The sequence below is a fragment of the Oncorhynchus mykiss genome, chromosome 3 (assembly GCF_057628025.1).
Source record: "Oncorhynchus mykiss isolate SJ-2025 chromosome 3, ASM5762802v1, whole genome shotgun sequence".
In the NCBI taxonomy this organism is placed as follows: Eukaryota; Metazoa; Chordata; class Actinopteri; order Salmoniformes; family Salmonidae; genus Oncorhynchus; species Oncorhynchus mykiss.
Genome location: NC_143024.1, coordinates 84,616,983 through 84,632,713, shown reverse-complemented (window position 1 = coordinate 84,632,713; position 15,731 = coordinate 84,616,983). Strand labels below are relative to the sequence as shown.

The 15,731-nt window shown below is 41.4% G+C and overlaps 1 protein-coding gene across 1 annotated transcript in view; it reads right to left on the bottom strand.

Annotated features, from left to right (window-relative positions):
• Positions 1–781: 781 nt before the first annotated feature.
• The window catches only part of slc9a2 (solute carrier family 9 member 2), a 27,561-nt gene continuing 12,611 nt past the window's right edge, over positions 782–15,731 (bottom strand). Inside the window, 10 exon segments of the mRNA NM_001130994.1 lie at positions 782–1,359; positions 1,477–1,564; positions 4,453–4,569; positions 8,259–8,364; positions 10,958–11,125; positions 12,278–12,348; positions 12,493–12,582; positions 12,666–12,865; positions 13,035–13,252; positions 13,386–13,636. Coding sequence (NP_001124466.1) covers positions 923–1,359; positions 1,477–1,564; positions 4,453–4,569; positions 8,259–8,364; positions 10,958–11,125; positions 12,278–12,348; positions 12,493–12,582; positions 12,666–12,865; positions 13,035–13,252; positions 13,386–13,636 — 1,746 coding nt within the window. The 3' untranslated portion in view covers positions 782–922.

The following is a 15,731-nucleotide window of genomic DNA, read 5'->3' as shown; positions in this document are numbered from 1 at the left end:
ATATTACTGGTCTGAATATCAGACACAAGGAGAAACAAAAAAACAGAAAAGCTAGAAGATAAGAAGTGTCTTTCCTGAAAATGTCTTCACTTGCATAGAGATATACCAATGTATTAAAATCTATTAAATAATGTAATTGAAATCTTGCAGGTAAATACAGGGGTGAAAGTAAATCAAATGTCTTCCTGGTATGGTACAAGCGTGTGTACACATAAACATAATGTAGAACGACACATAGAATCTCTATTAATTTAATAGGATCTCTGTGGGTCTAATAGTGAAGATAAGTCTTTTAGAATTGTTTTACTTGATATCTTATTTAGAGTGTTGTGTTGCAAGAGTCTTTGTTCTTCAGAGAGTGGTTGGTTGTAGACCAGTGGTTCCTAGGGACCCAAATTCAACCAGGTTGTCTCAGTCATGATCCATTATTGGCATGCCAAATATTTGGGGGGCAAAATGCAATCTGGAAAACTATTTTTAATACTATATTGATAGTAAATGTACAAATTATATGACAAGGGAACAACAGTCCCACTTTTTCCACATATTCTTGATGAAGAATGTTATGCTCACTGGTTTAAGATCACAAAAGCAACCAAATCTGCTAATAACTTAATACGGAACACTGTTTTAAAGAAAAATAGTTCAGTGGTTAAATTATAATAAAAATATAGGTTCATTATAATTTCTACACACGTTTATTTATTTATTTTTTGACACTGACCCATTAAAAGACTCCCAGTTGAGAATCACTGTAGAAAATCCAATTATCCATTCCCCCTTGGCTTGTAGTGCATTTTAATCTTGTGGTATTTGACACTTCACAGTTCTGAGATTCTGGAGTCGTTGTAGATTAGAACCCAAGACAGCCTATAGCAGTCCTCCTGCTACTTTCCTGGCAGCTGATTAGTCCTCAGGTGTTCTAGGGTTTCCTAGTCTTCCACTGTGGCCTGAGCAGGGGTTTCTGCGTTCCGCTGTCGTCACGGTCACCAGGCTCTGCAGCCCAGGCTGGGGTCGGAGACAAGGGCTGCTGCTCCCCCTCTGGCCCGTTGTCACCGCTGCCATGGTCACCTGAGGAGCCATTATCAGGTCCGTTGGAGGGGTCGTGGTGACGGCGAGGGGCGGGTATCCGGGAATCACTGGAGGAGGAGTTTAGTCGGGACATGCCACGCCCCCAGGCACCTCTTCCTCCACTCCTCTCATCCACCAGGTCCACAACAGAGCTAGAGGGCACCTCTGTCAGTGTGTTCAGCCTGCGTAGGGGCAGCATTGCTCGGGATGAGGAGCGACTGGGCTGGTTAAACCTGGAGCGCGCTGATGGGTAATCCATCTCCGACATGGTCTCATCATCATCATTACCTGAATGAAAGAGAGAGACATCAATTTAGTTTAGGATCCAAGCATTGATGTGCAAAGAGCCTAAATATTGTAGAGATTATAGAGTGACACACACACACACTTCATTTTGAGCATCACCTGTATGCCTCAGTCTCTGAGGAGGGAACTTTGAGTCCAGACTCTTCCCTGGAGGCAGAGAAAAGTACTTCTGGGATTTGGCCTCATTCTGAGAGAAAGAAAAAGGGAGGAGGTGAGAGGGGAATAAAGAGAGCAATAAGAGGTTGTACACTTTGATCACAACAAAGGGTTTTCCTGTAACATATATTTTTTTATCAAATCATGAAATGCTGTGCATAGACTTGACCTGCATTACTAACATTACTACTAAAATATTTAGATGAATATCTATTCTAACATTACCACTAAAATATTTAGATGAATATCTATTTTAACATTACCACTAAAATATTTAGATGAATATCTATTCTAACATTACCACTAAAATATTTAGATGAATATCTATTCTAACATTACCACTAAAATATTTAGATGAATATCTATTCTAACATTACCACTAAAATATTTAGATGAATATCTATTTTAACATTACCACTAAAATATTTAGATGAATATCTATTCTAACATTACCACTAAAATATTTAGATGAATATCTATTCTAACATTACCACTAAAATATTTAGATGAATATCTATTCTAACATTACCACTAAAATATTTAGATGAATATCTATTCTAACATTACCACTAAAATATTTAGATGAATATCTATTCTAACATTACCACTAAAATATTTAGATGAATATCTATTCTAACATTACCACTAAAATATTTAGATGAATATCTATTCTAACATTACCACTAAAATATTTAGATGAATATCTATTCTAACATTACCACTAAAATATTTAGATGAATATCTATTCTAACATTACTACTAAAATATTTAGATGAATATCTGTTCTAACATTACCACTAAAATATTTAGATGAATATCTGTTCTAACATTACCACTAAAATATTTAGATGAATATCTATTCTAACATTACCACTAAAATATTTAGATGAATATCTGTTCTAACATTACCACTAAAATATTTAGATGAATATCTATTCTAACATTACCACTAAAATATTTAGATGAATATCTATTCTAACATTACCACTAAAATATTTAGATGAATATCTGTTCTAACATTACCACTAAAATATTTAGATGAATATCTATTCTAACATTACTACTAAAATATTTAGATGAATATCTATTCTAACATTACCACTAAAATATTTAGATGAATATCTGTTCTAACATTACCACTAAAATATTTAGATGAATATCTGTTCTAACATTACCACTAAAATATTTAGATGAATATCTATTCTAACATTACTACTAAAATATTTAGATGAATATCTATTCTAACATTACCACTAAAATATTTAGATGAATATCTGTTCTAACATTACTACTAAATGATTTAGGTTAATATAGGTTCCTAATGTAGAGTAACAGTCAAACATGTGGACACACCTGCAGTACTCATTCAAAGGTTATTCTTTGTTTTTACAATTTTCTACATTGTAGAATAATAGTGAAGACTTCAAAACTATGAAATAACACATATGGAATCATGTTGCATGAAAAAAGTGTTAAACTAATCTAAATATATTTATATTTGAGATTCTTCAAATAGCCACCATTTGCCTTGATGACTGCTTTGCACACGCTTGGCATTCTCTCAACCAGCTTCATGAGGTAGTCACCTGGAATGCATTTCAATTAACAGGTGTGCCTTTTTAAAAGTTTATTTGTGCTTTCTATTATTCTTAATGCATTTGAGCAAATCAGTTGTGTTGTGAGAAGGTAGGGGTGGTATACAGAAGAAAGCCCTATTGGTAAAAGACCATGTCCATATTATGTCAAGAAAAGCTCAAATAAGCAAAGAGAAACGACAGATCATCATTACTTTAAGACATGAAAGTCAGTCAACCCGGAGAATTTCAAGAACTTTGAACGTTTCTTCAAGTTCAGTCGCAAAAACCATCAAGCGCTATGATGAAACTGGCTCTCATAAGGACCGCCACAGGAAAGGAAGACCCAGAGTTACCTCTGCTGCAGAGGATAAGTTTATTAGAGTTACCAGCCTCAGAAATTGCATCCCACAGAGTTAAAGTAACGGACACATCTCAACATCAAGTGTTCAGAGGAGACTGTGTGAATAAGGCCTTCATGGTCGAATTGCTGCAAAGAAACCACTAATAAAGGACACCAATAAGAAGAAGAGACTTGCTTGGGCCAAAAAACACGAGCAATTGACATTAGACCGGTGGAAATTTGTCCTTTGGTCTGATGAGTCCAAGTTTGAGATTTTCGGTTCCAACCGCCGTGTTTTGTGAGACGCAGAGTTGGTGAACGGATGATCTCCACATGTGTGGTTCCCACCATGAAGCATGGAGGTGGGGGTGTGATGGTGTGGGGTTGAGTTGCTGGTGACACTGTCTGTGATTTATTTACAATTCAAGGCACACTTAACCAGCATGGCTACCACAGCATTCTGCAACGACACGCCATCCCATCTGGTTTGAGCTTAGTGGGACTATCATTTGTTTTTCAACAGGACAATGACCCAACACACCTCCAGGCTGTATAAGGGCTATTTGACCAAGAAGGAGAATGATGGAGTGACGCATTAGATGACCTGGCCTCCACAATCACCCGACTTCAACCCAATCGAGATGGTTTTGGATGAGTTAAACCGCAGAGTGAAGGAAAAGCAGCCAACAAGTGCTGAGAATATGTGGGAACTCCTTCAAGACTGTTGGAAAAGCATTCCAGCTGAATCTGGTTGAGAGAATGCCAAGAGTATGCAAAGCTATCATCAAGGCAAAGGGTGGCTACTTTGAAGAATCTCAAATATATTGAGATTTGTTTAACACTTTTTTGGTTACTACATGATTCCATATGTGTTATTTCATAGTTTTTATGTTTTCACTATTATTCTACAATGTATAAAATAGTAAAAAATAAAGTAAAACCCTTGAATGAGTAGGTGTGTCTATACTTTTGACTGGTACTGTAAGTCCGTGTGTTCCATACCGGTCCGTTGAAGCTGCCGGGTCGGAGGCTGCGTCGGATGCTGGTGTGCCGTCGGATCAGGATCTCTTTTGTCCTGCTGTCATTGGGCAGGGAGTGCTTGGTGGTGTACGCCGTGGTCTGGAAAAACACACAGAGAAACATACCATACATAAGACACACCCACCTTCTGATAACATGCACTATAACACACAACACATGACATAAAACACACACTGCATAGAAAATCAGATAAAACGCCATAGTGTAGCAGAGGCCAATATATTGCAGGACACACCCCCAATCTAACATGAGGTTTCTACATACAGTAGCTCTATCTGTACCACCCTGCTTTAATCTCCTAATGACACACACACTAACGACACACACACACTAATGACACACATACTAACGACACACACACTAATAACACACACACTAATGACACACACACTAACGACACACACACTAATGACACACACACTAATGACACACATACTAACGACACACACACTAATGACACATACACTAATGACACACACACTAACGACACACACACTAATGACACACACACACTAATGACACACACACTAATGCCACACACACTAACGACACACACACTAATGACAAACACACTAATGACACATACACTAATGACACACACACTAACGACACATACACTAATGACAAACACACTAATGACACATACACTAATGACACACACACTAACGACACACACACTAATGACAAACACGCTAATGACACATACACTAATGACACACACACTAACGACACACACACTAATGACACACACACACTAATGACACACACACTAATGACACACACACTAACGAGACACACACTAATGACACATACACTAATGACACACACACTAACGACACACACACTAATGACAAACACACTAATGACACATACACTAATGACACACACACTAACGACACACACACTAATGACAAACACGCTAATGACACATACACTAATGACACACACACTAACGACACACACACTAATGACACACACACACTAATGACACACACACTAATGACACACACACTAACGAGACACACACTAATGACACATACACTAATGACGCACACACTAACGACACACACACTAATAACACACACACTAACGACACACACACTAATGACACACACTACCGACACACACACTAAAGGCACACACACTAATGTCACACACACTAGCGGCACACACACAAATCACACACACACTAATGACACACACAATAATGATACACACAGTAATCACACACACAATAATGACACACATACTAATGACACACACTGTAATGACACACACACACACACAAATGGCACACACACTAACTGCACACACACTAATGACACATAAACTAATGACACACACATACACACACTAATGACACACACACACTAATGACACACAAACTAATGGCACACACACATTAATGACACACACACCAATGACACACAAACTAATGACACACACACACACTCACTAATGACACACACACACATACTAATGACACACACACTAATGACACACACACACACACACACACACACACACACACACACACACACACTAATAACACACACACACACACACTAATGACACACACACATTAATGACCCCCACACTATTTGCTCACACACTAATAACACACTAATGACACACACACTATTTGCTCACACACTAATAACACACTAATGACACACACACATTAATGACACACACACATTAATGACACCCACACTATTTGCTCACACACTAATAACACACTAATGACACACACACACGAATAACACACTAATGGTACACACACTAACGACACACACACTAACGACACACACACTAATGACACATACACTAATGACACACACACTAACGACACACACACTAACGACACACACACTAACGACACACACACTAATGACAAAACACACTAATGACCACATACACACACACTAATGGCACACACACTAATGACACACAAACACTAATGGCACACACACACACACTAATGACACACACACACACACACACACACACTAATGACAAAAACACTAATGACACACACACACTAATGACACACACAAATCACATAGACACACTAATGACACACACACACACACTAATGACACACACACTAATGACACACACACACTAATGACACACACACAATCACTAATGACACACACACACACTAATAACATACACACACTAATGACACACACACACACACACTAAAGACACACACACACACACACACACTAATGACACACACACTAATGGCACACACACTAATGACACACACACACACACACACACACTAATGACACACACACACTAATGACACACACACACACTAATGACACACACACACACTAATGACATAGACACACTAATGACACACACACACACACACACACACTAATGACACACACACTAATGACACACACACACCCACACTAATGACACACACACACACACTAATGACACACACACGCACACACACACACTAATGGTACACACACACACACTAATGACACACACACACACACACACACACACACACACTAATGACACACTAACTAATGACACACACACTAATGACACACACACACTAATGATACACACACACACACACACACACACACACACACACACACACTAATGACACACACACACACTAATGACACACACACTAATGACACACACACACTAATGACACACCCACTTGCACCTGTATTCTCTTAATAACACAATGACACAGCAGTCCTTACAGAGAGAGTGCTGCTTTAGCCTACACTCCTGATTACACAACGAGAGTGGATTTTACACACCCCAGCTTTTATGTTTTACCACAATACACTCTTTCTGTGGCTCTGGGCAATCACCCAAACGTAGCTGGCCACACCCTGAACTGTCTGAACCATGATGCTTATCTAAATGATACCTGGCTCTGTTTGTGCCTAACGAGCTGCCGTACCTCCCTCTCTCCTGGAAAACACTCATCACTACAGAGAGACGCCCAATGCCCTTAATAAACCCATTGCCCCTAATCCAATATACTTCACTTCTGTAGATCTGAGAGGATTGGAAAGGTATAAGCATCCCTAGGTTATTTGTGTAATGGGTAGATCTAGTACACGGGCTTGGTGATCAACAGACACTCTAACCGGGGCGGCAGGTAGCCTAGTGGTAAGAGCGTTGGACTAGTAACCGAAATGTTGCAGACCAAATCCCGAGCTGAAAAGGTAAAACATCTGTTCTGCCCCTGAACAGGCAGTTAACCCACTGTTCCTAGGCCATCATTGAAAATAAGAATTTGTTCTTAACTGACTTGCGTAGTTATTAAAAGGTAAAATATTTTTTTGTTTAAATGATGGCCGCATGGTGGGACAAGGAGCTGTCAGACCTGTTTTAGGGCTTAGGAGAGTGAAAGTCAAACGGTTCCAATAGAAAGGCAACACATCACATGATCTAATGTCGAAACCAATGATACAATGAGATCTGTGACAGTAACAGGTGTGTTTGTGTTTTTGTTGTGGGGGGGGGGGGAGACTGTGAAGGAGTGGGTAGGTAATAAGATAAGGTCACAGAGAGAATCCCATCACATGAAAACACAAACACACTCCCTGTGGCTCGTTTTCAAAAGGTGAGGTCACTTATGGAAATGTACTGCCGACCACAGGCATTATGCAAAACAGCACGTGAGGTACAGCACACACAGGTATGGAAGAACAAACTTTCATGTAACAAACAGGGCTCTGCGTAAGGTAAACCTTGTTAAGGAATCGACTCACCCGTTGTCTGATCTTGTACATGTTCTTGGACAGAATGTCATGCATGTTCATCAGGTCTGCAGCCACAAACTTCCTCTTGGGTTTACCAGAGCTCTTCTTCTCCTCGCTAGAGGAACAAACGCAGAAATAACAGAATGTTTAAAAACGGTATCGTCTTTGTAAATGATATCATAAATAGGACTGGTGGAGTTATGCCACACATGCAGTTAACAAAAATATCTGGAAGTGTCTGCTCTACCCAAAATTACAACCAACTGATTGCAGCATTACCGCAAAACTGGAAGAGGCAAGTAGAAGGGGGAGAAAGTAAGGAATTTGTTTGTTGGCCCTGCATTAAAGACCGAAATTGATTAAAGAAGATTTTGATAAATAAAAAAGTATACCAGTTTCATTTTAGGACCAAAAAATGTACAACTGTGACATATAGATGGCAAAATTATAATATCTCAAAAGAGATTATTGATGTACAGATTCCATGGCAACACGGTCTATGAACTGATACCCAAATACAACCATGCCAGCTCTGCAGATGTTGCTGCGAAGAGACGGGATCATTAGATCACTTGTTTTGGTACTGTTCATGTGTAGCTTATTTTTGGTCGCAGGTTCAGGAATGGCTGAAGAATTGGAACATTTACCTGGAGCTAACTGTGGAAATAGCACTTGCTAGGGGGTTTGAAAAGCCATAGTCAATCGATCAATAATATGATAACACTCTTAGTAAAAATGTTCATCTTTAATGTACAACCTGTAGAAACTATGAGAATAGAAAGGTTCAGAACTTTTGTGAAACATCACAGCACAGTTGAAAAATAGATGGCGAATAGAAATCAAAACTGGATGGTTTTCAGAGATGGATGGGAGGGGTTGAGTGGAGCACAAGGGTGGGACTAAAAATAACAAGACAACTCATATAAAATATACTGTGTCCATAAAATGTATATACAGTGCATTCAGAAAGTATTCACACACAGCAAAACTGAGCAATCGGTGGAGAAGTTTGCCAAAATGCACCTAAAGGACTCTCAGACCATGAGAAACAAGATTCTCTGGTCTGATGAAACCAAGATTGAACTCGTTGGCCTGAATGCCAAGCGTCATGTCTGGAGGAAACTTCCAGAACAGCATCATCCTGTGGGGATGTTTTTCAGCAGCAGGGACTGGGAGACTAGTCAGGATCGAGGGAAAGATTAGCGGAACAAAGTACAGAGTGATCCTTGATAAAAACCTGCTCCAGAGCGCTCAGGACCTCGACTGGGGACGAAGGTTCACCTTCCAACAGGACAACGACCCTAAGCACACAGCCAAGACAACGCAGGAGTGGCTTCAGGACAAGTCTTTGAATGTCCTTGAGTGGCCCAGCCAGAGCCCGGACTTGAACCCGAACATCTTTGTGCACAACGCTCCACATCCAACCTGACAGAGGTTGAGAGGATCTGCAGAGAAGAATGGGAGAAACTCCCCAAATACAGGTGTGCCAAGCTTGTAGTGTCATACCTAAGATGACTCGAGGCCTTTACTGAGTAAAGGGTCTGAAATCTTATGTAAATGTAATATTTCATAATTTTTTTTGCAAACATTTTTCAAAAGCGGCTTTTGATTTGTCATTATGGGGTATTGTGTGTAGATTGATGAGGGGGAAAAAACAATTTAAAATGTTAATTTAATTCATTTTAGAACAAGGCTGTAACGTAACAAAAAGTCAAAAAAGTCAAGGGGTCTGAATACTTTCCCGAATGCACTGTATGTATTTGATATACCGTATAAATATTTACACCCAAAAATATTTGGGGAATTGGAAATTATGCAGACAATTAAACTGATGGAAGCCACAATCTATTTGCAATATTAAAGCGGATCTATCCACTAAAAGAAAGAAATTACAGAATGCTTAGGTATTACCCATTATAATCTGGGTGGTTCGAAGCCTGAATGCTCATTGGCTGACACCCGTGGTATACCATGGGTAAGACACCTGACTTATTTTTACTGCTCTAATTACGTTGGTAACCAGTTTATAATTGCAATAAGGCACCTCGGGGATTTGTGGTATATGGCTGAGGGATTTATCCAGGCACTCTTAGTCGCGTTGTGCTTAAGAACAGCCCTTAGCCTTGGTATATTGACCATATACCAACCCTTCTGGACGTATTGCTTAAATACCCATCTGACCTGTTGAGGTTAAAAGGGTAATGTGTGAGGGATGATGGGTGGATAAGATGTAAAGAAGTGTATGAGAGACAGCAAGGGGGACAGAGAGAGACACAGAGAGAGGGACAAGGCCACAGTGTGTGTGTGTCATTGGTGCACAAAGACAGAGAGAGAGAAAGAGAGAGAGATAGAGAGAGAGAGAGAGAGAGAGGGAGAGAGAGAGAGAGAGAGAGAGAGAGCAAAAGAGAGAGCAAGAGAGTGAGAGAGAGAGAGAGCAAGCAAGAGAGGGAGAGCAAGCGAGAGAGAGAGCAAGAGAATGAGAGAGAGAGAGCAAGAGAGAGCAAGAGAGAGCGAGAGAGAGAGAGAGAGAGAGAGAGAGAGCAAGCGAGAGACGGGGCAAGAGAATGAGAGACAGAGAGCGAGAAAGAGAGAGAGGGAGAGCAAGCGAGAGAGAAAGCAAAAGAGAGAGAGAGAGAGAGAGAGAGAGAGAGAGAGAGAGAGAGAGAGAGAAAGAGCAAGAGCTAGAGGGACAGAGAGGATAAACGTACTGTAGAGAGACAATGGAGGAACCAGCGTTGATGTCCCCGGACACTGTGTCCAGTATCTCCATTGCGTTCTGCAGCTCCAGCTTCTTGTACAGAGCCACAATGCTAGACTCTGCCCGGTTGTCCCTGATCAGGATCTTACGCAGGATCCGGTTATTAAACTTCAGAAACCTGACATAGGGGTTGGAGAGACGGTTATTATACTTCATAAACCTGACAAAGAGGGCAGGTACTAAACATTATCACAGACACTCACAGACAGAAGCATTTCATAATACCCATGGAAGCAATATTAAAATCATGCCATGGTGTTCACACAGAGTTATAGAAACTGGATAGATGTAAGCTCCTCCCAAAGCCCTCCAAAAGGCTAAGTGGCTTATGTTCATGGAAACAAAAGAAGAGAGGGAATAGGGCTGTGCTTTGCTTCATGGGATGAGGACAAGTTCTGACTAGCAGAGTTGACCTAAGATGACTTAAAAAGGACTCCAGACGAACTCGTTCTGGTGTAGAGAGGGCGGTAGTGAGGATATGGGTCATAGAGGGGGTGGGGGTGTATTGTTACAGTGGAAGGACTGTACATTTCTTTGGGGCATAGGGGGAAGTAGAAGCCACTCATGAGGATGTTGTAGCTCAAAGGAACACAACACTGAATTCTAGATAAAATGTCAACCCACGCTTTCACAGCCAGAACAATGGCAACAAAAATACAAAGGCTGCAGACAGGAAAATCTAGAACGCAAGTTGATCTACAGAAAAACTTTAATCTCACCATCAGTTCACTAGGGAAACAGGTAGGGACTGAGCTATCAAATGCAATGTTAAAAGGAAATTAAATATACAACAAGTGACATTCGATTAATATGAAGCAGCAGGAGTCACTTCCTCCATGTCAGCTTTACTGCTCATTAAACACAGGTTACGTGAAGGCAAATGATGCCCCTAAGGAAGTCACTTTCAAGTAAGTAGACATAGCAGATGGATGAAAGGAGATGAGGAAGACACATAATAAAAAGAAAAACACATACAGTACCAGTCAAAAGTTTTAGAACACCTGCTCATTCAAGGGTTTTTCTTTATTTTTACTATTTTCTACATTGTAGAATAATAGTGAAGATATCAAAACTATGAAATAACACATATGGAATCATGTGGTAACCAAACAAGTGTGTGTCCAAACTTTTGACTCGTACTGTATATAACAGTTTTTCACCTTGTCGGCCCGTGTTTTCGACCTGCCGCCCTAAACTATGCTACCCTGGGAGTAAATGGACAGGAAGTCACAGGACAGGAAGTGATGAAACAGGAAAAGGAAGCTCTTACTTGTCCTTCCAGTAGTAGTGGCTCCACTGGCCACAGAGGTCCTCTACCCCAGCGATGGTGTGCTCTATGAGCTGAGGGATGAAAGGGGTTACAGGTGGCTACACACACAGTGAGCCAGAACATAGCGCTACACTGCAGACCTGAACTGTGTACTGTACAGTAAAAACAACAAGCCACTGACAAGAAAAACAAACAAACACTAGTTATTGACCTACCCTGGAGTGGATCTCTACGTTTATGGTCTCCAGGTTGCGGTTGGTTCTGCGGACGTTGATGAACTCGATCAGGGGCCGTATGCTGATTCCCTGAGCAGGAGATGAATGGTTCTGATCAGGTAGATAGTACTAAACCAGGCGTCTAGATGCCTTCTGGATGACTTGTCTCCTACCTGGATGAAGACTGTGAACATGATCATACAGATGGTGGTGGTGACAAAGAGTTTCTTGCGGCCGATGCTGTCTGGCAGGGTGAAGACCAGGGCAAAGGAGATTGCCCCTCGCAGGCCACCATAACCCAGAATAAACTGGTCCTTGAAGTTGAAGGGGATAGTTCGGAAAGGGTTAATGATCTGGGTCAGCACCAGGACACCTGGGAGGAGTAGAGGTAAAGGGTGAAAGGTTAAAGGTGAGAATCAGGATCTTTCACTCCATATTCAAACTGATGAGCCTGAGTAAGGCATTGCACAGATTGGCTCATCTTTGTAAGTTAACTCACAACACACTTTGCCACACACACACACACCCTCTCCCCCTCGTACCCAGGCCTCTCCACACTAAGGCCAACAGCAGCGTGAACATGATGTAGCCCCAGTTCCACTCGTGTTCTGTTGTTATGGTGACCACACCCAGGAAGAAGAAGATGAGGGTTTCTGAGATGGTGCCCAACATCTTGACCACATGGCGGATAGTGGTGCAGGACCGCTGGGAGACATTCTCCTCCACATAGTACTTCATGGTCAGGGCACAGGTCACAATGCTGTGGACAGACAACACAGAGTCGTCAGTGCTGTGTGTGTTTTACTGTATGCATGTGTGTTTTCATGCGTGTATACATGTGTGTGTGTGTGTGTGCGTGTAGGCCCAATGTGCATGCTCATTCGTCCACTCACGCCATAATACTGGAGATGGAGAACAGCTCTGCTACCAGGTAGGCCAGATAGCTGTACATGAAGATAAAGAGGGGTTCTATCTCCCTGACGTTAGAGGTGAAACGTGTGGTGAAGGAGGCTACGAAGCCAAAGATGACACCAAAGCCCATACCCCCCAGGCCCACCACGAAGAACCTAGCCACGCCCAGAAATACATCGACCGGCTCCACCACTGGCATATCTGCTACGAAGATAAACATGTTGTACAGCACCTGCAGAGAGAGACATAGAGAGAGACAGAAACATAGTGAGAGAGACAGACAGAGAGAGAGAGAGAGAGACAGCGACAGAGACAGAGACAGAGAAGGAGAGAGAGACAGAGACAGAGACAGAGACAGAGAAGGAGAGAGAGACAGAGACAGAGACAGAGACAGAGACAGAGAAGGAGAGAGAGAGAGAGAGAGAGAGAGAGAGAGAGAGAGAGAGAGAGAGAGAGAGGGACCCACACAAAGAGAGGGGGAAATGGAAGTTAGACATTGCAGAACATAATTACATGTGCTCACAATCACACACACATGGAGAGAGGGGGAGAGAGGGGGGGAGAGAGAGATGGAGAGGAAGAGTCAGTCAGACAGACAGAGGTCTGACCCATGCCTGAGGTCATAGGTCAGACACAAGGGTCAAAAACTCCAATGACTTTATTGTCCTGATAAAGTCATGTGTTTGAACTGCTGTGTTTACTGTGTGATATTTACACAGCACCTAGCATGGCTCGTGAACAAAAGAACACAGTGGCAAGAAAGAGCCTTCCATTTTTTTTGTGACTGTTCCAACTTCAATATTAATGATAAAGGAAACCTGGGTGGAACTTCACCCTACCGTTCTTAAATAGGAAATCATCATACAGTGCCTTTGGAAAGTATTCAGACCCCTTAACTTTTTCCACATTTTGTTAAGTTACAGGCTCATTCTAAAATGTATTACATCTTTATTTCCCCCCTCATCAATCTACACACAACACACCCATAATGACATCACAATACCCCATAATGACATCACAATACCCCATAATGACATCACAATACCCCATAATGACATCACAATACCCCATAATGACATCACAATACCCCATAATGACATCACAACACCCCATAATGACATCACAATACCCCATAATGACATCACAACACACCCATAATGACAAAGCAAAAACAGGTTTTTATACATTTTTGCAAATGTATAAAAAAATCTATAAAAAATTGCCCCAGTCTGAGGTCCTGAATGCTCTGACAGAAGGATCTCCCTGTACTTTGCTCCGTTCATCTTTGCTTCGATCGTGACTAGTCTCCCAGTCCCTGCCGCTGAAAAACATTACCACAGCATGATGCTGCCACCACCATGCCTCACCGTAGGGATGGTGCCAGCTTTCCTCCGGCATTCAGGCCAACAAGTTCAATCTTGGTTTCATCAGACCAGATAATCTTGTTTCTCATGTTCTGACAGTCTTTAGGTGCCTTTTGGCAAACACCAAGCGGGCTGTCATGTGCCTTTTACTGAGGAGTGGCTTAAGTCTGAACATTCTACATAAAGGCCTGATTGGTGGAGTGCTGCAGTGATGGTTGTCCTTTTGGAAGGTTCTCCCATCTCCACAGAGGAACTTTGGAGCTCTGTCAGAGTTACCATCAGGTTCTTGGTCACCCCTCTGACCAAGGCCCTTCTCCCCTGATTGCTCAGTTTGGCTGGGCGGCCAGCTCTAGGAAGAGTCTTGGTGGTTCCAAACTTCCTCCATTTAAGAATGATGGAGGCCACTGTGTTCTTGGGGACCTTCAATGCTGCAGAAATGTTTTTGGTACCCTGCCCCAGATCTGTGCCTCGACACAATCCTGTCTCGGAGCTCAATTCCCTTGACCTCATGGCTTGGTTTTTGCTCTGACATGCACTGTCAACTGTGGGACCATATATAGACAGAGGTGTGCCTTTCATAATAATGTCCAATCAATTGAATTTACCACAGGTGGAATCAAGTTGTAGAAACATCTCAAGGATTATCAATGTAAACAGGATGCACCTGAGATCAAAGGGTCTGAATATTTATGTAAATAAGTTATTTCTGTTTTTTATTTTTAATAATTGTGCAAACATTTCTAAAAACATGTTTTCGCTTTGTTATTGTAGAGTATTGTGTGTAGATTGCTGAGGAAAATGTTTCATTTAATTCATTTTAGAATAAGGCTGTAACGTAACAAACAAAATGTGGAAAAGGTCAAGCGGTCTGAATACTTTCCGAAGGAACCGTATATTCTGAACAAAGATATAAACACAACATGTAAAGTGTTGGTCCCATGTTTCCTGAGCTGAAATAAAAGA